General features: G+C 42.7%; 1 protein-coding gene across 5 annotated transcripts in view; it reads left to right on the forward strand.

Moving 5' to 3' along the window:
- frmd4a (FERM domain containing 4A) overlaps nt 1-26,633 on the forward strand; it is a 105,654-nt gene that overhangs the window by 23,786 nt on the left and 55,235 nt on the right. The window contains exon 1 of one of the 5 annotated variants that reach the window (XM_065957334.1): nt 14,085-14,600. The exons of 2 other annotated variants lie outside the window; for them this stretch is intronic. In XM_065957334.1, the coding sequence (XP_065813406.1) occupies nt 14,535-14,600 (66 nt within the window). In that variant the 5' untranslated portion in view covers nt 14,085-14,534. Of the gene's footprint in view, nt 1-14,084; nt 14,601-22,645; nt 23,105-26,633 lie in introns of those variants that run through there. 2 more of the 5 variants (XM_065957333.1, XM_065957332.1) reach the window with 2 other exon arrangements.

Here is a 26,633-nt window from a genome sequence, read left to right on the forward strand (position 1 = left end):
TGAAGCAGGAAAATGAAATAAAATAAGCATCAGTGAGCTGTGCCGTCAGTGTTGCTTTTTTTTGTGTAGTTACATGCAAGGGAAAAGCAGGTCATCACAAACACACAGAACACGCAGAAACAGTATGAGCACAGCAACCCTGAGGGGAATCTAAGGTAGACAATTTGTTCTCTTCAGTGTGCCTAAACTTTGCTCATGTTGGTCCTCATTACTGAGCAGTATCTTTATGCTGTTTAATGTGATATCATGCTGTTTGTGTGCACTTTTGAGGCCAAGGACTTTACTACTAACCTACCAATTTCTGGATGCTATGTCAACTTAATCTACTTTTACCTTCTGCTTACAATTTTCCACTTTCTATCTTCTTGTTGCAAAGAGAGATAGAGGACGTCTTCAGACACACTCACTCCACAGAATCTAAATCAGAAAGATCAAGTTCCCGTCAGTATCCCCAGTCGTATGTAATATATGCATATAGGTCAGTAGAACAAGGCGCTCTAGAAGATGTGTTATATGGCACATCTTGCACACGTCTATGTGTGTTTCGTCTCTGCTGTCGACTCGTCCTGTGTTAGCGGATCGATAAGGAGTGGTTATCAAGAGATTAACCATGTCAATGCTCTATCAGTCTAATCAGAGATACACTGCTCTGCCCTCTTTCTCATTTACTCCATGACTCTCTCACTCCTGTCATCTATCTGCTGGCTCGCCCCACAGCGTCACTGTCTCCCATCTCTCTCCTGTTCAGGGTCATGCGAGAGTGGATATGGGTGCATGTCCAGCTGCACATGGCAGATGGAAGCCATTACAGGAGAGAAGGCTTGGGGCTCGGGGCTTGGACACACATGCATGCTCACCCACATACACAAATGTGTTTTATTAAGGCAAAGACACACACTAGTCTCACCTTCCCCATTCAGCTTTAGCTTCACTTTATCGCATGCAAAAATCAACTTGAATAACCGTTCTCCCTCCCTCTCATAATCCCCACAAGCCCTGAGTATACCAAATGTTGCTGTTTGCCCTGCTCACTTCCCTTCTTCTTCCTTACTCTCTTCTTTCCTTGCCTCCTTCATCCGTCCAGCCATCCGTCCACCTGGTTCATTAGTGGGCAGGCTGCTGTCAGGACAGTTAAGGTCAGGGTGGTACAGGAGGGGACAGAGCAGCCAAAAGGGAAATGATCAGACCGGCGTCCCTGAAGCAGACTGCCTCGCTGCTTGGATGAAAATAATTAGGAGAGAATGGCAGGGCTAAGGGGGGGTTCGGACTTGCAGATAAAGGTGGGACAGCCTTTGGCAATCACTCAGGCACACACACACACACACACACACACACACACACATATATTCAATGCACAGTGGGTTGGCTGGCAGCATTTAAAGGCCAAAGTAAGCCGGGTTGTCTGGTGGCTGGAACCACATGGGGCTCATGCAAACAAACACACATGCTGAGGAACACACATGCACACACACACACATATTGGATGGAAAGCCTCATCTCACAGCTGTCACCTTTGCCTACTAAGTGCATTGCCAAGGGGATTTGCTAATAGGACCTATAGCCTTTTTTTAAATTGCAACATATTACTGTATGTGATTGAATTACAATTAGATATTAGGGATGTCATTTTTGCAGCTTTATTTCAGATATTATATTCAGATATTCCAGATTCTCCAATCCAAAAGGTTGACACATGAGACTTACAGTAAATTACAAGGATGTTACTGTAATTGGTGTTCAGTTTAAACTCAAGCTGCAGAGGACAGCAGTGACACATCCTGGCTGTTTGTGTTCATTTGCAGAGCTGTGAAAGTACTTCAAAGTGACACTACAAGTGCCTGTAAGCTGACAGTTAACGAGACAGAAGTCTGAAATACACACAACTCAGCTGTCTCCTTCTGGGAAAACAAAGTATTTTAAATACTGTACATAACACTCTTTGCATTTATGTGTATTGAGATGCGTTTATTATTATTTATTTTTGTTATTTAATGAGTTGAAATTGCTACAACTTTTGATTTTCCTATAGCCTCACATAACTACAAACTTAGTATCAAGTTCAGCATCGATAGCTTTTTATGTTTCTGGATAGAAAGATGTGACTCCGACATGAGAATCACGTGTGTGTTGGGTCACAGATGTATTCATCGGTGACACAGAGAGTGTTACTTCTCGGGTGTGAGAAGTGATCAGCATGATATCTAGAGAGATAATCCACCCACTGTTTCCCGGTTCAAAGCTTCTTTTTTTTTCACAACTGAACGTCTCTGCCCACCCAGCTAGAAAAATGTGGCACAACATTGTCAGCCATACTTAATTTCTCTCTCTGTTAACATCTGAGTGTGTGTGTGTGTGTGTGTGTGTGTGTGTGTGTGTGTGTGTGTGTGTGTGTGTGTGTGTGTGTGTACCCTGCTGTGTCAGGCATGTCAAATGCGCTCTTGTCCCCTTGAAGAGGCCCGAAAAGATGAGATCAATCAGAGCGCGATTGAGCAACCAGAGAAGCAAATCCAGTGACGCACTTAATGTTAGACGTTGTCATGGAAACACAGAGTGCAGATTTTCCACTTCATTGGTTGACGCTGGGGCTACAGGCGTTTTTCAAATTATTGTTTCCAAGAAGGGCAATTGAAAGATGGGAGGATAAAAATTAGTCAACTGTCCAAAAAAAAAAGACATTTAGAAGACACAGCGAGATTCAGAAGTTATAATGAGAAAATCACTGCAACACCGGACTTCTGTTTAAATGCATGTGTGTTTGTGTGTCAATGTAAATCATGCACTTTAAGGTTGAAGCGCCTCCAGCAGTCATAGTTATGTATATTGACTTTATCAGTGTAATTGCATAGAATGGATAGTCCCAAGAGTCGTTTTCTTTGTGTTATGGTTTTAGCCTTCGGAGAATCAGCATTGCCATTCCACTTTTCCCCTATTGGAATGTAATCACACACACACACACACACACACACACACACACACACACACACACACACGCACTCAAAGAGCCACGCTTGATGAACGAGCAGAGGATCTTTTAGTGTCACCCCTGAAACAAAAGGGTGACCCTGCATTGAACAGGTGTCATAAATCAACCTATCATTACATCTGCATAGCACAGACAATTTTCAACACATGCACACACACTCACATTCATGCACACACACATAAAATGAGTTTTTGTCCCGCCCTCTCACCCCATTACTCATATCTCCTTCAGTCACATGCATTTCAATATGTCCTCTACTCTTTAATTTCTGCCATTTCAACTGCAACCCAACCTTATCTCTCCTCTTGTGAGCCATTCTACCTCCATCCCACCATCCGCTAAGCTCTGAACTTTGCAATAGAACTTGTAAAGTTAGATTGGCTGAGCCTAGAAGAGAAGAGAGGAGAGAGGAGAGAGGAGAGAGAGAGAGAGAGAGGAACAAGATGATCGAGGTAAAAGAACAGCACGTATTTTGGAGCCTTATTACCAAGGTACCACATCTGTATTAACAGAGAAGCACCACATAAAACAACCCAACCCCTTTGCAATCTCCAGCTGTGACTGTGCTTGTTCCAGCTCTGACCTCTTCACATGCACTGAGGGATTCTCAGTTTTTATTACAATAACAAATGCAGCCTGAAGCTCAGGTTAGTGAGAATCACTCCGCCTCCCTCGCCAAAGCAGGGACTCAATCTTGCAAAGGTTTTCTTACCTTCCAGCCTCGAGGACCCTTTCAGAATAATTGGCCAAGCCTCAGGTATGACAGAAAGTATCACACGCTGGTAATGACTACTGATTGGCTGGAACATCCGTATAGAAGGTTGTATAGAAGGGAAGGGCCATTTAGAAATGACTAAAGAAATAAGTCAGGACCAAAAGAAAGGAAAGAAAATAATAATTTCTTTATTGTTTTGTTTCAAACCAGTGACCATGAAAAACAGTATTTTTTTACTTTGAATCAGACAAAGCAAAAATAAAAAGTGGAATTTTTCATCCCTTCATCTGTATCTGCAATGTTGCACATCTCATTGTAAATATTTCATTTTTTTTGCCTTGTTCAGTGGAAAAGAAAAATCTGTCATTTCAGTGTAAAACATCTTCAGTGGAAATAGCATGCACAGATTTTACATATGTAATTTTTTATGCTCCGGCGCGCTAAATGTCTAGTTCATGTTTTTCACACACCACTGCTCAAGGAGACAAAGACATTGAACACAAGTGCAGACTGCACACACCAAAAGTGCACACCAGTCAATTTGCATGCTCCATAACACCTATGCACAGCTTTAGACATGTGGACCCATAATGCTGCTGCCGTCAGACAGCCTTATTGATGTTGGCTTGTCAAGCCTCGCAGTGACAGAGTTGAACGGTATAGAGCATGCCATAAGGAAGGAAGGAAGGATGGATGTATAGGAGGGAAAAAAAATGGAGTGATTGAATATGAGATGGTGGCGATGAAAAGGGGGGCTGGATGAAGGAGTGACTAAAACGGTTTCTGAGTGGCAGATCGGATGTGGAGGGAGAGGTTATCTTAAGAGGCATGTCTGATTTTCAGCCCATGATTTTCTGAAGCAGTAGTCCGTGACGCTGAAGACACTATACCAATTCCATCATGGCTTTACTGACCTTATTGGGTTTTTTTCGCTGAGGGGGAATGCATTAGCGACAAACATGCTTTTTAATAAATGTGATTTTCTACAAATAGGTCTACTCTAAGGGATTGCTTCCAACGAGTGCATGTTTGAGAAGCCACATGTTTGTTTCACCGGGTTATTTCTGTCACTTTTATCCTCGTCCTGTTCTCTTGTTATGAACGCTGCACAGTGGTTGCTAGGTTACACCTTACCTGCATTTACACCGAATTAATCGCAAATATGAAATCAAGGTAGCCAGATTGACTCCATCCATCCTCAGAGGAATACTTACATCATCCTAAGTGTCCCACTGACCCTCTCTGCACTCATTACTGCTTGTTAGAACAATTAAAAGTGATGTGTGTCAGATTTATAACTCACCCCTGTGTATTTGTGTGTGTGCGTGTGTGTGTGTGTGTGTGTGTGTGTGTGTGTGTGTGTGTGTGCATGTTTGTGTGTTTGTTTTAATCTGAACAGATGCGAACATCTGTCATCGCGGTTAAGGCCATTAATACACGTCTAGAGGTGTTTGTAAGTGGATGTGTCCGCTTTTGGGTAACAGCTGTTGTTGTTGACTTTGTACTTTGTTAGTGCGCACACACACGTTTGCAAGTTGTCTGCCATACCTGATTTTAAATATACATGTGCATTTATGAGACGCGGGAAAAGTCAGTGAGGGTGTCTCTTCCCATTTGGGGAGCGACTGGATGCTGTGCTTCCTGATTGGTGGTTGGCTGGAGATGCAGATGTTAACATTCAACACAAACTAAAAAAACACAGCCAGCAAATAGAGATACAACAACAGCATATAGAGAAATCTGATTTATTTTTTATTTTTTTGCACTGTCAAAATCGTACAGTTTCAAGGTCTTTAAGTTTCCAACGCAACGTGAACATCGGCTTCTGTTTTCCCCACATGCAGGATGTGTTTAAGCTACGTGTCGACACATGTGCAGGTGTTGAACACAACTCAGGAAGTGCCTCCTGATAACACATAAAAAAAGGTTGAAATAAAAGGAGGCCAACATATTTCATTCAGCACGCCATTCATCTCACATGAAAGGTTGCCGAACATGTCACAATGTGGGTGCGGTCTGTTGTTGAAATGATTATTGCGTAATACTGTTTTTCAATGGAAGCGGTCTCAAATAATATTGCTACTTTGGAAACCATTAAGCAGTTAAGGCGAGGCAAACGATAGTAGTTTCTCATGGGCGCTGATCCAATTCTGCAGTTAAAATGTTATGTTGCAGTTCTTCCATTGACTGATTATGTGCACCCAGTGTACCTGTTTGTCAATGTCAACGGTGTGATTTTGCAATAGATACAGTTTAATCACTGTAACTGTGTCTCTGCATGTTTGATCATTTGTCTTCATTTAAAGCAGCACTGTTTTGTCTTCTCCACAGTCCACTCTCCATGTGATAAATTTGAACTCATTCTTTTGTAACCTTTACCCAGAGCTCTCACGCTGCACTTAATGCTCTGACCACTAGAGGGCACTGTGTGATGGGATTCCCCCCTCACTCTGCCTGCAAGGCTTCCCTAAATCCTGAGCCCTGGCACTTGAAAGTTGAATTTTAGTCTTGTTTGCTAAAGAAGAACAGGTCCATCTCGGGGGAAATGTTTGATGTGGTGTCTGTACTTCTTCCTTTGGCCCCCTTCAGTATGAGTATGGAATCTCTTCAGCACTGGAGAGAAAAATCTCCCTGCTGTGTTTAAAAATTCTCGGCTGTCAGGAGCAACCGGCCTCCTCCTAGCCGTGTCCTGTCTGATGTATGGAGCCAATAAGCAGCAGAGACCTTCAGCTCTAATGAACAGTGGTCTGCTGCCCTTCTGCTGTGTGTGTGTGTGTGTGTGTGTGTGTGTGTGTCACTGTACAACTCCACAGTTATATTAATCCTTCTCCACAGCTTTTCTCTGTGCTTTAGAGGGGGGACCAGGTGGAGAAGGAGGGGAGAGTGTGTGTATGCGTGTGTGTCTGTGTGTGTGTGCGAGGTGAGCACGGGAACTGTTATGTGTATAATTAATGACCTCATCCTGCTCCTCCTGCTGTCTAAGTAGGAGACAATGAGCAGACAAAAGACAAAAGAGGGAAATCAAGAGAGAGAGAGAAATGACAAGAAGTGGAAAGGGGAAAAAGACGTTCAACGGGGGGGAAGCATATGTTAAAGGTTCCACTTGATAAATAATGAGTCTTGATGATGACCAAGTGGGGCCATCCCATTACCCCTGCTGTCTACATGGAGGGTTCAATTGCATAGGTTCCACCCCCTCACCACTCCCACACACACACACAAACATACAATCTCTACCCAATCAATTCTTCCCTTCTTTGCAACATTTCTTCATTTTTTTTCATGCACACAATCCTCCTTCAGCTGCACGTTCTTCAGCTGCCATGTCTGTGATTTGACATGAATGTAAATGAGTGTAAAACTACCAAGGGACAGAGAAACATGGGACAGCTTAAATCCTGCCTATCGCAGCACAGCATCTTTTTTTTTTACAGACTGCTGGTGGAGGTGAGGTTGGGTAGCAAGGACAAAGGCAAGAGAGAGGGGTGCGAGATGACATGGTCTGTCTAGCCGGGGGACCCCTCTGGCAGTGGAGGCTATATAGCCCCATGGGGTCTGTCGTGAGTTGTCCCCCTCTGTCAACCCAATCCCTCTCTCTATATCCTTCATACATTTAGTAAAAAAAAACACAAAATATTTGCCTGTAAAACATGTAAAAAAAAACAAGTTGACCGTTTAAATACCTTAAAATAATCAATGTAAACACTTACAGTCATAAGTCTACGTTAGGCACTCACAATAATGAGATTGATGGGCCAGGAGTGATGTCAGGGGGTGGAGAAATTCTCCTCAAATTACCTCTCTTCTTCCCTGAACCCCCACAGGGCTCTCCTCCTCCTCCTCCTCCTCTGCATGTTTCACAAAGGCAATCTAGCCTGAGTCATTTGGGCCAGTGCTACCATTGGTTTGCAGGGCAGCAATATATAGAAGCTGCAGCACCTGTCAGAGGTGTGGGGCCCCATCTGCACCGTAACAAGCAGCTTAAGACCCCATGCCTGCAGCAAAGAGGTGGAGCTGGTACAGTCTGGCTTGGGTTACCTCTTCTCTCCTGGGAGAACGTGTGTTGTTGGTTATAGAATGAGTATAAGTTCACGTTGGCTCATTATAAGAACAAGGAAATGCAAGAATGTTGCACAGGTGCATCCCATTTGTTTTGCTTTGTTTTGTTATTTTTGTGGTTTGCATGCCCCGAGGGGGATCATTATGATTCATTGTCTATAAAGAGCTGAGTAGTTGCGAGGGGGCTGAGAGGTTTACGAGGGTTATAAGCACAGCTGCATCCTGCAAGTTGATGAAATGAGTCTGAGGAATGAACACTGTTTGTCCTGAGTGGGTGAAATCAAGATAACTTAAAAGGAGTTTGTGGGTTTTTTTAGTCAGCCTCAGTACCTAAATGAAGAATCAATAACAAACTAACTGTCAATTTCTATGTTGGTTTTGGTAAAGAGTCCCTCTGCACCTTTAAGAAAAAGCTAAAGACCCAGCTCTTTCATGAATACCTACTAACTTAATGATGATGGTCTCCATATTATTGATGATGATGATGGTAATGACGATGGTTTTTGTTTGATAACGATGACTTATAAGATGGTTTCTATACTGATTAGAGCTCTCAAGAACTGCCCTCAATGTTGTGCTTTGCCTCTGGTCACTTCCTGTCAGCACCTGTGTGTCCAATCAGACTCAAAGCTGATTGTTTGCTCTTACTGACATTGTTCCCTTTTTTTCTAGATCCTTGCTTGTGTTGTTCTTACTCTCTGATGTACGTCGCTTTGGATAAAAGCATCTGCTAAGTGAATTGTAGAATTATAAATGTTTACAGTTCATAAATCGCTGTTGTTCTTCATGTTTATATTGTAAATACAACATCTTTGACTCTACATTTGCAATAACTTGACAAGACCCCCTGGGTTCACAAGAAACTGTAATTGACTATAATCTGTTATTTTAAGAACCTTGATTAATTAGCCAGTAACCACTTAACCAGTATAAAGTCATTCTTGTTATCAACTGATATAAACTGCAAAAAGTCAACCTTTAAGACAGTCATCCATTACAAATCCTCTGCCTACTTCATAAAAGCACACGGAGACCTGCATTTAAACATGTTAACCCATGTTCCCTCGCTTTCCCACTATCCAAGTGTTTCCCCCAGAGAGTACGATCATGTATAACCCATTTCCCCCTCATGATCCGGCCTGTAAAGATTAAATATGTAGCCCGTATCATCAAACATTTAATGCTCACACTGCTACAAATCAGATTCTTAATCGTGTGTTAGACTTTGGGGACGGGGGGGGGGGGGGGGGACGGGGGGGACGGGGGGACGGGGGGACTCACGTGCACGTCTTTGATCCTAAGTCGATGTGATTGTGCTGTTTGCACGCTAGAGTAATTCAGAAAAAAGTCGTGACGACTCGCAGGCAGACAGTCTGCTTCCCAGAGTGTTAATTGTGAAAATCATTGTTAGGGAAACAATGTTTTCTTATCCACTTAGCAGTGTTGGTGGGTGTGCGCGCGCGTCTATCTGTGTCTATTTCTGTGCGGCGTGTAGGCTGGATGGGAAGCCTCCTCGGCACTGGGTAAAGTGGGCTAAGTTTACTGGGGCAGAAAATGCTGGAGCGTGACTCAATCCAGCGCCTTAGTACAACCAGCCTCTGAAATATGCCTCTGTCGCATTCTGTCTGCTCAGTGCCTCTTGGTAACACACTCACTCTGTGTCGAGAGGCTTGTATGTAGGGCAGCGAGGACAGAAACAAATACTCTTGAGTTACAAAAAGGTGGAAGGTGTATTTGTTATATAAATGGCTTTTTTTTTCTTCATCCCGCTGTAGATCATATTCACTTCCCTTTTGCACTACAGATGCTTTCACTCTGATTCATCCGATCCGAGTATGAAAAGGTTTTTACTAAAACCCCAAGGTGACTTTCACAGCAGCTGAAATGACAAAAGATAGTAGAGTGCACCTGCTCCTCTCTCTTAATTCTCAGGGATTCACTCAAACACACACATGCACACACACACACACACACACACACACACACACACACACACACACACACACACACACGCACACACACACACACAGACGGATGTGCTGGGAGAGACACTCAAATACACAGAGAGCCATTCACTGTAATGTGAAATGACAGATTTGGGGTGCGGAATGACACAGCACAATTCAGATTACTAACAGCGCTGCATAGAATGACTTTGCAGAATGCCTTTTTCATCTGCACTTTCATCGCTGTCCTTCATCACTCGGGGGCTGGAAGACAAAAAAAGACATCGATCTAGACATAAAAGCAAGAAAAAGACGGAAGAAGTGTCAGCAGAAAGATAAAAATATAGCTAAAGAGCTACAATATAACTTTGTCCAAAAATGCACGTTGCATTCAGGCAGGGTTGGCAAAATATGATCAAGAAATGCACATATGGTGAGTCAGTGTATGATTTTTAGGTCATCTCTCCAGACAAGGATTAAGCACAGTGTAGACTTTAACACCTTCTTCTCTGGTGTATGTGAACTGGCAGTAAACCCTTTAGTCAGTTAGCTGCAAACAGGTGCTTAAGCTGCTTTATCAACGTGTCTAGAATAGGTACTATTTTTGAATCTGCCAGTGTGTGTTCCCAAACCTCAAACTACTTGGAAGGCGGCCCAGAGTTTGATTAGCACGTATTTTACGGGGCCAAGGTGGACATCATGATCAATCAGTCTCACATAGACACACAAACTCCAAATCTTTTGCTCAAAATTAGAACAAAAGACCAAAAACTTGTCCTCAGAGACTTTTCTCTGATTCAGAATCAGAGAGGCTTGTTTTAGTGATGAGCTGCGGTCTGAGCTGCTGCGGTCACCACCACCATCACTCTGGTGTTCGTCCTGCTTACTGGATCGCCGAGGCTGTCGACTTGCACGAGGAAACTGTTGGTGGGCAAGGATGGGAAAACTTGCCAGACCTCGGTGCATTACATCTTAAGGTACTGTGAGACGTAGTGAGGTTGATTGTTAGCAGCCGCTGATTTAATGAACAAGTCTGTGTAGCTAAAGCTTCAGTTTAGATCATTTGTGAATTTGTTACAATTTAAGAATAATTTAATTCATTTATATAACTGCATAATAGATATTCATATGTCTAAACGATCATTTTCGTGAGTGTTCTCATGGACTCTTGTCAATTCCATCTTTAATTTGAGTAAATCTGTGCAGAGAAAGTTGCCGTTGGCAGTAAAAACACCTAGCAAAATCTATGTATGTGTTTTTAAAACTACATTATTCACATGTAATTTTATAATTTATAACAATATTTTTGGATTTGAGTGCAATTTTTTTGTGTGATTGTACTATGTAAAGAGGTGAGTTGAAATCGCATAAACAAATGTTTTTATGCTAGTATCCTTTGCTCCTCTATGTCAGTTTATTTTAAGATTCAAATTAATGATGCAAACGATGAAAAGAGAAAAAAAAACATTGATTTGGTTGATGATGGATAAAATGTATTTGGTTGTGTGAAACTAACAAGACACACAAACACAACCTGATGGATTACACACCGAAATCTGGGTTTTAACCCCAGCTGCACCCATGAGTCACACTGGGACAGGGACACACTGTTCTGTGTTACGTCTCCTTTGGGGACTAAGCTGCTCGCTAATGATGAATGTCAGTCCAGATAGGCTATACCTGCCATTCTCGACACCCTGCTACGCTGCACTCAGCCACCTGCTTCACAAGTCTTACTGGCCGTATACTGTCCATCTCCACCCTGTCGTAAAGGTTTTTATAATGCATGAGTGGCATGCAGATGAGAATTAGAGGGATATTTCTGAGCTATTAATGGGGGGGTGTTACATATTCACAGCAAGCGGCATTAGGAGCGACTTCAGGAAGACAGGAGGGCATCAAACGACTAATGAATCCGTGCACTTTGTCTTGAACACCGAGTGATGCGTAGACTGCACATACACATGCGTGTGCGTCTGTGTGTGCACAGAACTATACGGCTGAGCAAGAGACTCACACACCAGTGCTCCTCACCACACAGTCGATAGGAGGACCCATGAGGGGGCTCGTCCTGCAGACCTCATTCCCAGGAGAGGTCAGAGGGCAAAGTTCATTGTCACTTTGTGTCTGTATGGCTCAAGACGTGCGGGCAGGAGGCAGAGATAAGATAAGAGAGGGATGTCTCTGGGACACAGTGGAGCAGGACAAGGGAGGAGGGGAGAAGCAGGAGGAGGAAAATGACAGACAAAGGAACAGAGTGAGACAACATGATGACAGCTTTTGCCTTCATATCAAAGAGTATAAATTACCCTCAATATGTGCATGAAGATCCAAGCAGTTGTGCAGCAGTTGCAAGGATTGAATACAAACATTATCGTCCATGCCCAGTGGCTTACAGTGAATTTTCCTGAAAAACCTGCTGCGTTTACATAGCAACTCACGCGGTTAAAGCGGGATGCTTGAAAGACAATAACATGACGCAGCAAAACTCTGTGAGGTATAAAAGGGTGTCATCAGGCTATGTGCTCTGGCACAGCATTCAAAGGACACCAAACTACAGTTGGCAACCTTTTTCAGGGCAAAATAAGTGACTCAAATATTTTTGCGTCTCTCAACCGGAAGGTCGAGGGTTCGATCCCCAGCTGGGCAACATGTCCGATGTGTCCTTGGGCAAGACACTTAACCCCAAATTGCTCCCCTGCTTCGGTGGTGGTGTATGAATGGGATAGTGATCACTAACACAAGTGTGTGAATGTGTAGGCGTGACCTGAAGTGTAAAAGCGCTTTGAGTAGTCAGAAGACTAGAAAAGCGCTTTATAAGCTCAAGTCCATTTACCATTTAATGTACAGGAAATAAATGTGTAGGCCCTATTTTGATATGTAGTTTTACTAAACTGTAAAATTTATACTGCAAGTTTATATTCTTAAACCTTTTTTTCCCAAAAAGGACCCTGACAAAGTCTACCATAGACCTCCATCTCAGAATCATTTGAGATGCTTTTAACCATGACCAAAATGTTCTCAGCCTGTCATTTTGTTACGGTAACAAGGCTATTATTATTAGAAATACATTATTCCACTCGTAACTTGGGACCCCCTGTAAACCTCATCCGGATGTTGTTTATTCATATTCATATCCACACTTGTGCACCACAAAGAAACCCAACAACACCATCTATGAATGAAACTTTTGATGCTGTAGGTTTATCTGATTTATCTGATATGATCAGTGCATGATTGGTTACTTGCTGTGTCAGATGATCTGATCTAGGATCAGTTAGGTGTCATCTAATGAATAGATCGTTCGTCAGTATTATATGGGACAAGGGGCATCCTGCTCGGGTCAAACCGATTTAGTTGTGAATACAGGACGTCCCAGCAGTGGGAGGTGGCAGGGTTAAAGTTTCTGAAATGACAGAGTTAAATATCTCGCATTTGCATTCCCACATGCACCTGGAATTTCATAAAGATGTGCAGTGCATTTATTAAAAAGGTTAAAAGTGTGTCTCCCCCCCTCCTTACAGTTCTCATCCTGTTTGTTGGTAGAACCCAGCTAAACTCACTTTCTTCTTCCCCCCCTGCTGTGTGACTCAGCGTCAGTGTTTCTGTCTTCTTTTAGTCTGGTTAAATGAAAGAGAACAGGTGGGGGGGGGGGAGGGGGGGGGGGGGTACATTCCCTCAGCGTTTGCCAGAAAAACAAAAACAAGCCCTCACCATGGTGCGACTCACCAACATCCTTCATCCCCCTGCTTCCCTTCTTTTCTTATACCTTCCTTCCTCTCGCTCACTGAATCACCGCCCCTCTGCAAAGCCCCCCAATCACCCCTCCAACCTCTCTCCTTACCCAGGCCAGCCCTCCACCCCACATGCCCCTGTCCTCTGCAGCCCCCCCAACCCCTCCCTGTTGTCTGTTACATAAGCATCCAGTCATAGATCCAGGACATATCTCTGTTGTTTTCCTCCTCTGAGTCTCAGCATCTCAGAGCCAGACTTTAATGAGGCCCCTACAAAGGCCTATTGATGAGAGAGGCCCAGTGTGAGAGAGGATGACCCCAGCCAAGAGCACCCAGAACTGGGCATCAGCTGCCCCGGGCTCTCCCCTTCGAACACAAAGACGTTCACTGTGGACAGAGACCTGAAAGGGCGCGGAAGAAAAAAAGAGGGGAGACAGAAAAAGGGGAAAAAGAGGGAGGAGATATCCTGTTAAAAAAAAAAAAACCTCAAGATTGTAAAAGAGGAAGATATTAAAAAATGAACCAGATGTATGACTTCATCCAGAGCACTTGCTTCTCTGATTATTAGCTCCCCCATCAAGCCTTATGCTTCCTCGTCAAGGCATAAGAGCAGCGAGGCCCACCCTCTGCCCTCCCTCTGCCAGGGAGTTGTCAGTGTCTGGATTTCAGCCATGGATCATAACTCAGATCTGAAGAGGGAACAACAAAGCTCCAGTATGTTGTGCATCCTCCTCGGTAGCAATAGGTTTCACAAAGAACGGATCGTGACACTTTGAGAGACTTTTTTGGATGCATTTGGAACGCAAATCCAATCGTTTTTTTTGGAGCCAAGATTAGAAGTGTTTGTCATCAGATTTTGACTCAAACATTTTGTTTTTAAAAGACTTTGTTGGATAAAGAATGAAAGAAGAACAAGAAGGACTTCTAGATGCTGTCATGGTGCAATAATTTTGAGAATGGGGATGTTATAAGAACCAACATGGGTTTACTACTTCCTTCAGGTCATATAGCAGAACCCTTTTGTGACAACTAATAACCCTGAGGAGTTAAAAAAAGGCCCTTGAGTTCTCTCTGCACATTTTTTGACGAGCTAAGCCATGACTCTTTCAGCCCGACTCGAGGACTTAGAGGTGACCCTGGAGCACATGCTGATGGATGTCTTTGTAAGTTCATTTTAGTTTTATTGTTTTTGAAGTAAACATCTTATCTTCTTCAAACTCACTCCCATTTTTCTTCTTCACCATTCCTCCATCTTCTTACTTCATATCATGGATGACCTCTCAGTTGCATAATTATAGTTTCGATACCAGAGGGCAGCATATGCTCACATCCCCTTTTCCAGATGTTCTCTCATTAATTGGCACCAAAGAGCTCACTGGCTTAACTCTCTCCATAAGAGACATTTAGGGAATTGTCTGACCAAGAATCTAACCTGGACTTCACGGCCAATACTTGACTCGTCGCTGTGTTGCAGGCACAAGACTGTGGGAATGGTAACTCAGCATGTGTGTAGCTTTTCAACCAGCCAAATCCTCAGTATTAAATCTAGGTATTTGACTCACTTGTGTTTTTTTCTCTGGTCTGCAGCCTTCATATTTATCTGCAGATAGTAATAAATCTCCTGATTGGGAAAGGGATGAAAAGGTCCTAGTGGAAGAAGGGAGGATTGAGAATGAGGAAATGAGGGATGAAAGAAGGAATGAGAACAAAAAGGAAAGTCTGATGGATGTGATTGTCTGGTTTCTGTTGGCCCGGGATGCTTGGTTAGAGGTAGATAAGCGAGGCTTTTGTGGTTTACAAAGCATTCGAGCTGTGGGAATGGACACATACAGATACAGAAACACTAGAGAGAGTGATATGTACATGCAGTGTACCTCTGAGCTGTACTGTAAATACAACATCAGAATCCCTTGCTGCTTTGATGTCGCCTGCTGTAATGAGTTTGGTCATTAAGCTGCTGTTTCACTTCAACATTGTTTACACTAGCAGGCATCTGTTAAAGGAAATCGTAATCTCTCCTTTTCATGAGATTTACTGCACTCACAATGATCACTATCAGCACCCACTCCAATGCCTCTACAGATCGTCTCTGATATATGTTGATATTTGATGGCTGAGTCCATTAGCCAATTTTCTAGATTTGGTCATTTTCATATATCCATTAGATGATTTATGACTGAAGCAATAAAGGTTCATGTTTTACGACCAGGAAAGGATTTGGATTATTCATGCTCTGCATGTGGGGATGGAGAATAGGGAATTGCAAAAAAAATGCTTCCTTCCTCTACATTTCATCTCAGCATCCTAATTAGACTTTCTTATTTACTTATTTATTTATTTCTCTAATTGCTGGAAGAGACTGGAAAACAGAAGGGGGGGGGGTGGTTATCTGGCCACTTTGCATACCTAAATGAGAAATATTCTAATCCACTGCACCCTCTCCAGACTGGGTGCACACTGAGCAGGCATACAGCAATAGATGTGTACAACCAAGACCTATTTGTACACACACACTTACACAAAATGTTAAGACATGCAGACATGAGCTAAGAAGATTCCTACTTCAGTGAACCATCAAATAAAGGCAGGGTGGATTAAATGTTTTTTTTATGGAAAGGCTTACCAGCAGAAGAGCATCTTTTAATACTGAAAGCGATTTCTTAAGAGTCTTCCAAAGCAAAAAAAAAACAGTAGAGCTATGCTACAAACACATTTTAGGATACATGTAAGGTTAAAACATTTCTGCATGTGTGGATTAACCCAGCAGTGTGCAGACACAGAGGTCATTAGAGGGAATATTAAGGGTCATTAGAATAATGACAGTGCTCCTCCATCCTCCAGTAGAGAAGGACCTCCAGAGTCCTATCTGTGCCACTCGTTGGCTTTTGGAAGCAGCTGAGTGTGCAGCCATGTTCCAGGGTGCGCGGCTATTTTCATTAGCAACGCAAGCGCGTATGAATGATTCAGGAAAGCGGAGAGTATCCGAGGGAATGGGACTTCCTTTACTACACAAGAAAAGGAGGTCACTATATTTTGTTGCCTCGAAACGCTTTGTAGGAAACTGGATTTGAAGCGGAGATGTTTTGCAGACTTGTAGAATTTTTTCAGGTCAACACTTCCAAATCATCTGCATACAAGAGCACCGTCATAGATGTCGAAGCACATGACCGCACATGGCATGGCTACAAAGTCATGCCTACCAGCTTAGGATTTGGGAATCAAATAAGTAAACCCTTTAACACTGCACTGCCATTGTCACAAAGGCAAATGGACATTTTTTCAATGAAATGTTCTTAAGAAGGGAAAGAAAGTTTACTCCTAATAAGGGGAAATGTTGCAATCATGAGTGTTTAACTTAAGCTTGTTTTTATGACATTTTGTGCCACAGAGGGTAATTTAAAATGACTGACATCACAGTGACAGGACCCCGTGACATGTCTAAACTAGAAAATGTATCTGGTGATTGGATTTTTTTTCTGTCTGCTGTAAAACGTCCCGCTCATGGCTTCATATCAGCTCCTGCCATATCCGCCTCGTATTGTGTTGCTGGTCCGCTTAGCTGTGAGGGGGAAGGAAAGAGAGAGAGAGAGAGGGAGAGAGAGAGAGAGAGATGGGAGCTCCTCTTTTCAAAGGCTGACAGTCACATCAAGAAATGAAGCGCTGTGATTAAAAATGCATTCAAGCCTTGTGTAGCCTAATTGAATCTCCTCCTGCACCCCCCACACAAACATCTCGACTCCCCCCCCCCCACACCAGTCCTCATTCCGTCTATGATGCAGGCCCGAAGGCAGAGCTGAACATCCCTTTCCTCACTCCAGATCCTTGGTTTCTTTTCTTCCCTGTTGGCTTTGATGGAGGAAGACCTCAGATGGATGGGATTGTTTCCATCACAGCTGCTCTTTTCAGCAGCACTGTCTGTGCTCTGTGTTTTTCCAGCAGCCATAATGCACTATAGTTCATATCTTTTGTAAGAGCCAGTCCGACACAAAGGGCATGCGGTCTCTGAGACCATTCAGTCTGCCGGGAGCACAAACACTATGACGTACTGATACTTAGAGGGTGAACGCAACCTTTTCTCCCACTGTTCTCTTTTGGACTTTTCTCCTGTACATGTGTTGTTTCAGATAGAGGCCAAACCACTGGGCGTGTGTGTGTGACCATGCTGTTATATAATGGGTGTGTCCTCATGCCCTGTTACAAAATTGTTAAATTATAGCAACCTGACCTCCCCCCATCCATGTCCTCTCTCTCTCTCTCTCTCTCTCTCTCTCTCTCTCTCTCTCTCTCTCTCTCTCTCTCTCTCTCTCTTCTTCGCTCTCCAACAACCTCTTGTTCTCCCGTCTGCATTAATCTGGTAGCGTGCTATTGATCGGTTTGAGGCTGCCGTCGCAGTGTCGAAACCTCTCAGGGCCTGAGACATAACTTTGGAGACTATCCAAAAGTCTTGTCTGTGCAACTTGGCACTCTGTTTGTGATGTTTTCTGTCATGATTATTTTTCTTTTTTGGCAATGTTTGCCCTTTGTTTGACAGCAGACAGCACAGAAAACAAGGGAGAAAAGAGGCAGTGCAGTTTGAATAGCACCTTGAAACAACAATTCAATACAAAGAGTTTTTGGAAGAGTGGGAAGAATGACGTCGAACAAAGGCCAGGATCTAACTCAGGATGTTGTTTTTTAATGTGGTGTTTTCCTGAAGGTAATTCAAATGCTGTCCCAAATACCTGACGTTTTCTGTAGTTCTCTTATTGCAGAAGCAAACACTGTGTTAGTGCATATTTTGTACTTTTACTAACCTATGTCCATTCAACCCTGAGCCCAACTACTTCTACTGCAGATGAATCTTTAAATATGTGTCAGACTGCAAGGCCACATAAAAGTTTTAAAATGTTACTAGTGCAATGGAGTGGCTCAATAGAGTAAATCTATTGCAGGGTTATCTTTAATATTAGTCTTCACTTAAAGTCTTTATATGTGATTTTTAATATAAATCAAGTATATCTTCTGAAAATAACTCTGTAAGTCATGACTGTCTACAATGGGTGTAACACCCGAGTCCCACTGTCTGTGATGTTTTCAGAGTTTTCAGAGTCCTATCTTCACTTTGTTTACATCGCCTGGACGGCCGGCTGACTCCTCCCCTCGTGTATAAAAGTTGTTTAATTGAGGGACTAGAGAAAAGAAGAATAACATACTGTACTCACTGCTTAACTGTGTTTCTAGATCACGCTCATTTCAGGTAAATTTACATGCAGTGTGAAGATACCAGCATAATAAAGATCGCTAGCATTAGCATGCTAACACAACAATGCAGCGAGAGTTGTTTTGGTTTCATGCTGGTGCTCAAGGGGCGACATTTGCTGGATCAAAAAAATTGCATATAAAGCCTTAAAACATGTAGAAAATCTTTGGAAATATAGAAGAAAGAGACAGATTCTGTGTTATCATGTCAAGTTTTATCAGGGGGGTGGGGGGGGAATAAGGTTCCTCCATAGTATGAATTAAATTTAAATAATGCTTCTGATTTTCTTGCCTTATTAGTCTTCACTCTGATTGCAGAATCACCAAAAATAAATACAGAAAAGACAATCATCATAAGCTCAATATTTTTTTTTTTATTGTTCATATCCATAAACTAATTAGCTATTACCATTCAGCCTTCAATTTCTATCATATGCATGGTCCACATCCGTCAGTGAACTGGCCCAGCACAGGCACAGGCTTTTCAAGTAGACTATACAATGAATAATTCAGGAGGCCTGTGTGCTATTCATTGGGGTATATATTGCACATCTTGTGCCCATTCAAGTCTGCCGCTGCCTTCATAATAGACCACTGATTGGCCCATTGGAATGATATATTCTAATTCCATTACGGCACAGATGACTGAATAATTGGAAGTGTGTCAGTTTGAATTTGAACTGCACTAATACAAAGAAATGTATTTCTTTTTCCGAGCAGTCTCTATACGCAGCTCGCTTTGGTCATAAACATTCAAAGACTCTGTGAGTAGTTACACACTAAGACTTTTTTTTCTCATAGTCCACTGCACAGCTCCTGCATTGCACCTTTTGTACATTTTGTGTTTTTTTTTTATATTTTACATTTTTAAATTCTATTTTATATATTGTAATATCTTCTTATACTGTATTATTTAAGTTGTTGCTAGTTCTGCTATATTTCCTTGTTAATTGTTTAGCACCAATACACCAAGTCAAATTCCTGTAAATGTACTTGGCAATAAACCCAGATTCTGATTTTGAAAATGAAGGTGATCATCATGGTGGCATTGGCTGTAATTTTAATCATATTGAAAGACACACAAGCAGATACAGTAGTATGTGCACACACACACACACACACACACACACACAGAAACACACAAACACAAACAGTCACCTCACAGCGGGGGTTGAGCAGATGTTGCGCAGAGCGGCATGCTTTGACCAGGACAACCTGTCCCCGCAGTCTATCAAATCTCTCCCACCAGAAATCCAAAATATGTCCTAGATTTCACTATGAGTCACACAAATGTCCCCGTTTCCTCAAATAAATCCCATCGGCTATCTGTTATTTCAAGCATGTAACAGTGTTTCCCAGGCCTCCTCCTTACACAGACACTGCTAAGTAAGGGGAGGGTAATTGAAGTGGATGCTCCCCTGTGGAGAAGTCATTATGATTGGTTCTGGCCTGATGAAGGGTTTTGAAGGCTTCGCTTTCTGCTCTTCTTCTTCAGTCTCATGAGATAAAAAAAAAAATACAACATGAGCCTGAAGTAAGAAGCATTACACAGAAGTGAGGAATAGTTTGAATCACGCTATCAGGGTGGCCTTTTTTTTTTTTAAAGATATGTTAACTGTTTATCTGTGTTTTTCATTTGCAATAATGGTGTAACTCAATCCTTTGTCATTTGTGGAGTCTTGAAACATAAACACTCAACCCTCCTCCCCGCACTGACTGGGGATGTGGAGAGTCCAGCTAGAGGGCATTTCCATAAACACACCCACATACAGAATAACAGAGACACACACACACACACACACGCAATCAGGGGACCATGGGATGAGTCAGAGCCGTGGGCAGAGACCGGTTGTGTGATCACAAAAAAAGAATAAAAGGTTGGATTCCACAATTGAGATACATTGCTTGTCCGTACAAGGACTAAGTAAGCACACACACCAACACAATTAAAACCAAGACAATCCAGACGCTTTGTCTTCACCTCCCTCATTAGCATCTTTATAGCTATTCAGGGATTTCTTTATCTTCTTCTTCTCTTGTTTTTGCAGTTTTTCTAAATATCTTAAAAGCTTTTTAGTTCATTTCGAGGAAGGCAAGCCTTGAAATGAATCAGAACTGTTGGTGATTCAGAAATCCTTTGCTTTTTTTTGTCTAGCTTTTATATCATATGCTTTAATATGCTAGTTTTGTATTTCACATGTTTTTTATTACCGAGTGCAAGCCCTGTTTGCTTTATTTTTGTGCGCTTGTTGACTGAAATGGGTCATTGTGCATCTAGCCCGAGGCATCAAGAATAGTAAGATGTTTGTTTGCTTGTGTTTCCTGTTTTTCCCCCTTTTCCTTTCCCTCCTGTCAAGACAAGGGTTTAGTACTCTCTGGATTTGAAGCAGTGGAATTTGGGAAAAGTGCTGCAGAAGAGAACAAACGAAAACAAAAACCGTATTTAAACTGTTCAATTAGAGGAGTGTTTCTTCATCTTACTGTCAAGGTGTCTCATGCGAGCCCCAACATGGAATATAAAAAGGTTTTGTCTCTCAAATCAGCTGTGGCAGTTAATCTCTGTCATCTCAAATCGGAATTATTGTCAAACAGACACATCGCACAGATGACAACTAACCCACACAAATAGGTAGAATCAGCTGTGCTATAGTTCACCTTTAATTCTTTCTCTTCTGCAGGACCTGGATGACTGTTTTCTGAGTTTATAAATAGCCCTCTGATATTTCTCATGTAGGCCACAGCCACTCATATACTCTGATGTGGGCCAGGATAATGAATAAATAATGCTTACTAGGGATTACCACTGCAGATGATTTTTTTTCCTCTTGTATGCATGTGTGGCTTCAGCACAATGTGTGTGTTTGTGTATCGTGTTACTTATGGATACTGGAGATCCTCACTTATAGAAACGATACGGGGGGCTGGAATGGAAAAAGGATTGCTTGATTGTTCATTTGGAGTGGGTTGCTTTAATCTGATTTGACCCCCATAACTGGGATGACCAAAGATTAATGTCACTGGTTATAATCCAGTGCTCTACTGGGTTGCCACAGCTAGCCCCATACAAGGCTTTTTTCATGCTCAACCTACCGTACACACGTGTGCGGCATATGTGCATATCAAACATCTGTGCGTGCCTTCATGTGTGTGTGTGTGTGTGTGTTGATCCACTTTAGTTAATCATGTGACAGTTCAGTATCGATGTGCAGAGGCAAACAGAGCTCGACGGTGAGTGATGATGAGAATATGACGGTAAGTCACTAGGGCGAGGTTGTAACTCATGAGTCCAATAGGTCTAATGGACATGTAAAGACCACCGTGGTGGATTACAGAGGACTGACTCAGCTGAACGGGGGAGGCTGTGTGGTCACTAAGATACACATCTCTGCAACTGTTTGGGTCTCTACTGCTGGCAGCACAGATTTATCAAGTCAAACGAAAGCCAATTTCTGCACTTTTCTGCATGCAGACGATGATATAGGTTGTTATAGTTTGGCCAATATCTGTATCCATGCATGATGAGCATTGTGCATACAAGCTTGATGCATGTTGTGTGTGTGTTTTCATCCTTTGTGTACTCGCCCAGACAGTGCAGGGAGAGAAAGCTGAATGTGGGATTTTCAAAGATAATCTCCCTACCAGATGGCAAAAACATCCCATATTCCTTTTGAGGTTCCCCACGTGATCCCCAGTTACGACTGATTGTGTGTGTGTATGTGTGAGTGTGTGTGTGTGTGTGTGTGTGTGTGTGTGTGTGTGTGTGTGTGTGTGTGCTCACACCAAATTATTATTGGATCACGTGACGCGTGCGTATGCTAATAACAGCCGTAACGTCACATTAATCCAGTGACCTGGTTAAGCCCCCAACTGAAGGAAGTGAGTGTAGGAGGCAGAGAGGGAGGGAGGGAGGGAGGGAGGAGAAGAGGAGGGGAGGGGGGGGGGGGTTGCCAGAGAGCTGGAGGAGAGAGTGGAGAAGAGAGAGAGAGAGGAGAGACAAAGCGCGCGCGCTCCCTCTCTCTCTCACACACACTCTCACACACACCTCGTGAGCGGAGTGGAGCAAAGAGGGAGCAAGAATGGGAACTCAGAAGGATATACAAGCGGATAGAGGAGCATAGGAGGACACACACACACACACACACACACACACACACAGACACACACACACACACACACACACACACACACACCAGCAAAAATAACATCCCAACACTTCTTCGCCTGAAACACACTCACGCGTAAAACTCGCGTGAAACCCCCGGCTGCCAGGCTGGACGGGACAGCAAGGACACCCACTTCTCGCACACATGCCCACACACCCACTGAGACACACACCATGGTGGTCCAGGGAGCGATGACACCCGGGAGGACCCGCCGGCTGATGCTCAAGCTGCCGGTGGGAACTTTACGGAGGAACAGTGGAGAGAGGGTAAGAAGACACAACAAGCTTTCCACCATTCCTCACTTTCTCGCGCTGGATGACCGTGTCTTGCCTTTGCCGTTGTGTGTGTGTGTGTGTGTGTGTGTGTGTGTGTGTGTGTGTGTAAATGGGATTTAAAAAGAGGTTCCTGGCTAATCCATGCAAGGGGACGGTATTAGATTGGAGTTGGTGCAAGGCAACCTCAAGAGCAAAGCTTTTAATCTCTGTAGCGTGGACAATTCTTCTCTTCTGTGTGTTTTCCATCCTGTCAGCCCGAGTCTGTCAACCTCTCACTCTGTCTCTGCTGATGTATTCCACTATATACTGTGCTTGCTTTTCAAGGTTACAGGGAGAAGTCTCACTGTGTGGGATCTTGTCTCTGTGAGTGTTTTGCGCAACTGAGCAGACTGAAGACATGAGTTAGTTTTCCGTTTATCCAGCCTCACGTAACAGCCTTGTTCAGCTTGATTTGAAGTGCTGTGCTCCTGCCTCTCCTGCACTCTCTTTTTCTCTCTCTCACATTGGAATCACTTTGTCTGCCAGACATCAGACATCTTCAGTGTGTTTGAGTAAATCTGCTTTTGGGTTTGGGCTCAAAGCCAGAAGATAATAGTTTCCAGCTCATCTTAAGACATTGGAATGTGTTTTTCTTTATGTCAGTTGTGAAGACAGGCTGTGACCTGCCAGGTGATTCACCTGCTTTGCTCGCTCAAAAATGCTATTTACACCAACGAGAAATGTTGTATTTGTGTGTGTGTGACAGGAAAGTATACTCTGGCACAGACATTGCAGCTGTGCGTGTGTTTGTGTGTTCGACTGCCCGTTGCGTTCAGTCATGCCAAGACTCTCTCATGTTGTAAACACATTGGTATTAAGTGACTCAGGTGATGTTGCCAACTGGACTTACAACTCCTCCAAAACGGCTTCCTTGAAACCTGCAACATGCTTTACAGGAAGTGGAATACCGTTTTCTTTGTGATTTCAGCTTCATGGACTCGCTGGTCACAAACACTCATCAACACTCACACAGATGATACAGTAGCACACACACAAGCACACACTTGCCGTAGCCATGCTGTCATAAATTACACAGTGTGGCTTCTGCATATTGGATGAGAGCTTGCTTTCACTTTAATAAGCCCAGAAAATACATATTCCCAACCTGCTCCAACAAAACAAAAATAACTACTATAACCTTCACGTCTCGTACACTAAAACACATTCAACACATTCAAACACAAGCTGGTTCCTTTGCAAAAGAAACATTTCTTTTATTGTCACAGTCGACTATAATAAGGAACTTGACCAATTTTTGCACTTTGTAAATATTGTGCGGATCCTCCAGGTTGTGTTTCATGAAATCTGTTTTGACAGGAAAGCTGGTTGATCTAATTGAATCTGGATGTCATAAAATTGCTGGATTGAAGGAAACTGAATATCCACTGTCCTTTTTTGAAAGAGGTAAATGCTGCTGTTACTGATTGGCTGCTGCTTTTGCACACACACAAACAGCCACTCAGAGCACCTTAATTAATGGATTTAATTTTTTTTTACAAATGCAGGACTGGAGGGAGGTCTCTTTCCTGATTGCATTGCCTCTCTGTGCCTCTCATTCTTTATGCTTGCAGCCAGCTGTGTGCAGACAGACTGACAGACTGAAGGGGGATTACGTGTTGTGATTTGCATACGCTCGCTTGTATTATTGCACCTTGTTCCTGGAAAAGTGACTGAATAGACGGGTGTGCATCAGTCTGCCGGGGTCGGCGGTGAATGCGTCACATTTTTAAAACCACATCACCTTTCACAATAGATTGACTAAGATGATTTAAAATAGAATTTTTCATTGGAATACTGTGCTGTATGGCTGTTTTTTTTTCTCTCTGACCAAATTGCAGATAAATACAGGGTTATATACCCCCAGAAGGCTCTTTAAAGCTTGGCTTTCTGTTGGGGTTAACTTTCACTTCCATCCACAGCTGCAGCTTTGTCCTGCTCTGACTTGTCACGTTAGATAACTGGATGTATTATCCTCCAAACTCTGCATTATGTAACTGTGTGTTCTGCATACTGTAGTAGCAGTAGTGTTCAGGAAAAATATTGACAAAATCTGCAATCTATGAGCAGCTGAATGGGGCGTCGTAGTGCTAAATGAACCCCTGGTCCATTTAGGACGAGGCTGCTTCTCCAGGTTCCTCATGCCAGGACTGACCTGGGGAAAACTGCTTTTAGTGTTAGTGCTGCAAACTCCTGGAATATTTTACAACAGGACCTGAACTTGAGCACTTTTAACCCTTATGGACACTTTAGAAATATTATTTTTAACCGTCCAATACCTGACTGTGACTGTTTTATTTGATTTTAATTACTGACTTATCACTGTAGTAGTTTCAAGCTTTTAAATTATTTTAGTGTATATATTTTATTGTTCTTGTTGCTCTTTTATTGATTTTATTTTATGCAGTGGCTCTATCTCATCTCTCGTTGTTTATCTTTTATGTATGTTTTCTCGGCATCGTTGTAAATGAGGGTCGCCCTCAAATGAACTAAAATAAAGGTTGATGATGATGATGAAATGTTCCAGCGCAAAAAGCTTTTAATATGTGAAAACCTACTTTTCATATCCTTAGGCCAACTTTTTGTGCCATTGCCTGTGAATGCGCATCCCCCATGATGTTGTACTTTTTTTTTTACCCAACAAAAACACCATTAGTACATTGATTTCCTGGTTTGGATTTTTTTTTTCTTTTCAAATGGATCCATGACATTGCAGACAGACCAACCCCCCTCATCTGTTGCTAAATTAATACAGATTTATGGTCGCGTCTGAGTCAGTATAGTTGCTGATGGATGTGTTCATCTATCACACTTGATTGAATCACAGTCATCAGTGGTGAACATCTCTGACACACCTGAACACAACATGCCTCTTTAACCGCAGGACAAAAGAAAAAGAGATCCTCCCTTTTTTCTAATGAATACCTTTCTTTTCTCTACCTCGTGTTTTTCTACTTCTCCATCCATCGGCTCAGGATTCCTATCATTACATCGAGGCATGCCATGCTTCCAACCCTCCTGCATACCTTTCATTACAACAGTTTTGAATAACTTGGCAACGCATGAAGGAAACATATCCACGTAGTCAAAATGACTTACAGACAGTTCCCGCAAAGCACTCTGTATTTACAGTCTAATGATGATGATACATTTCACAGTTTGTGTGTTGACAGTTTAAAAACTGCTTCTTTAAGAGGATGTTTACTGTATAGATTACCTCACTGAGCTGTCTGAATTGGGATTATACTCCGCCTTTGTTGTCCTGCTATCATGTTAAGCTGCTCAGCTCTTTTCTGTGAAATTAAGAACAAAAACAAAAAAACACACAAAGGGGGCGAGAGAGAGAGCGAGAGAGAGAGTTAGACATGTGTGTTTGTGTCTTTGTGTGTGAGGAAAACATTTTAAATTTCAGGGGGTTGGAATTGCTCTTCAGGGAAACATGATGTCAGGGGGGGGCACAGCAGGGGAGCGAGGGGGTTTACAG

This window comes from Labrus bergylta, chromosome 7 (genome assembly GCF_963930695.1).
Source record: "Labrus bergylta chromosome 7, fLabBer1.1, whole genome shotgun sequence".
Taxonomy (NCBI): Eukaryota; Metazoa; Chordata; class Actinopteri; order Labriformes; family Labridae; genus Labrus; species Labrus bergylta.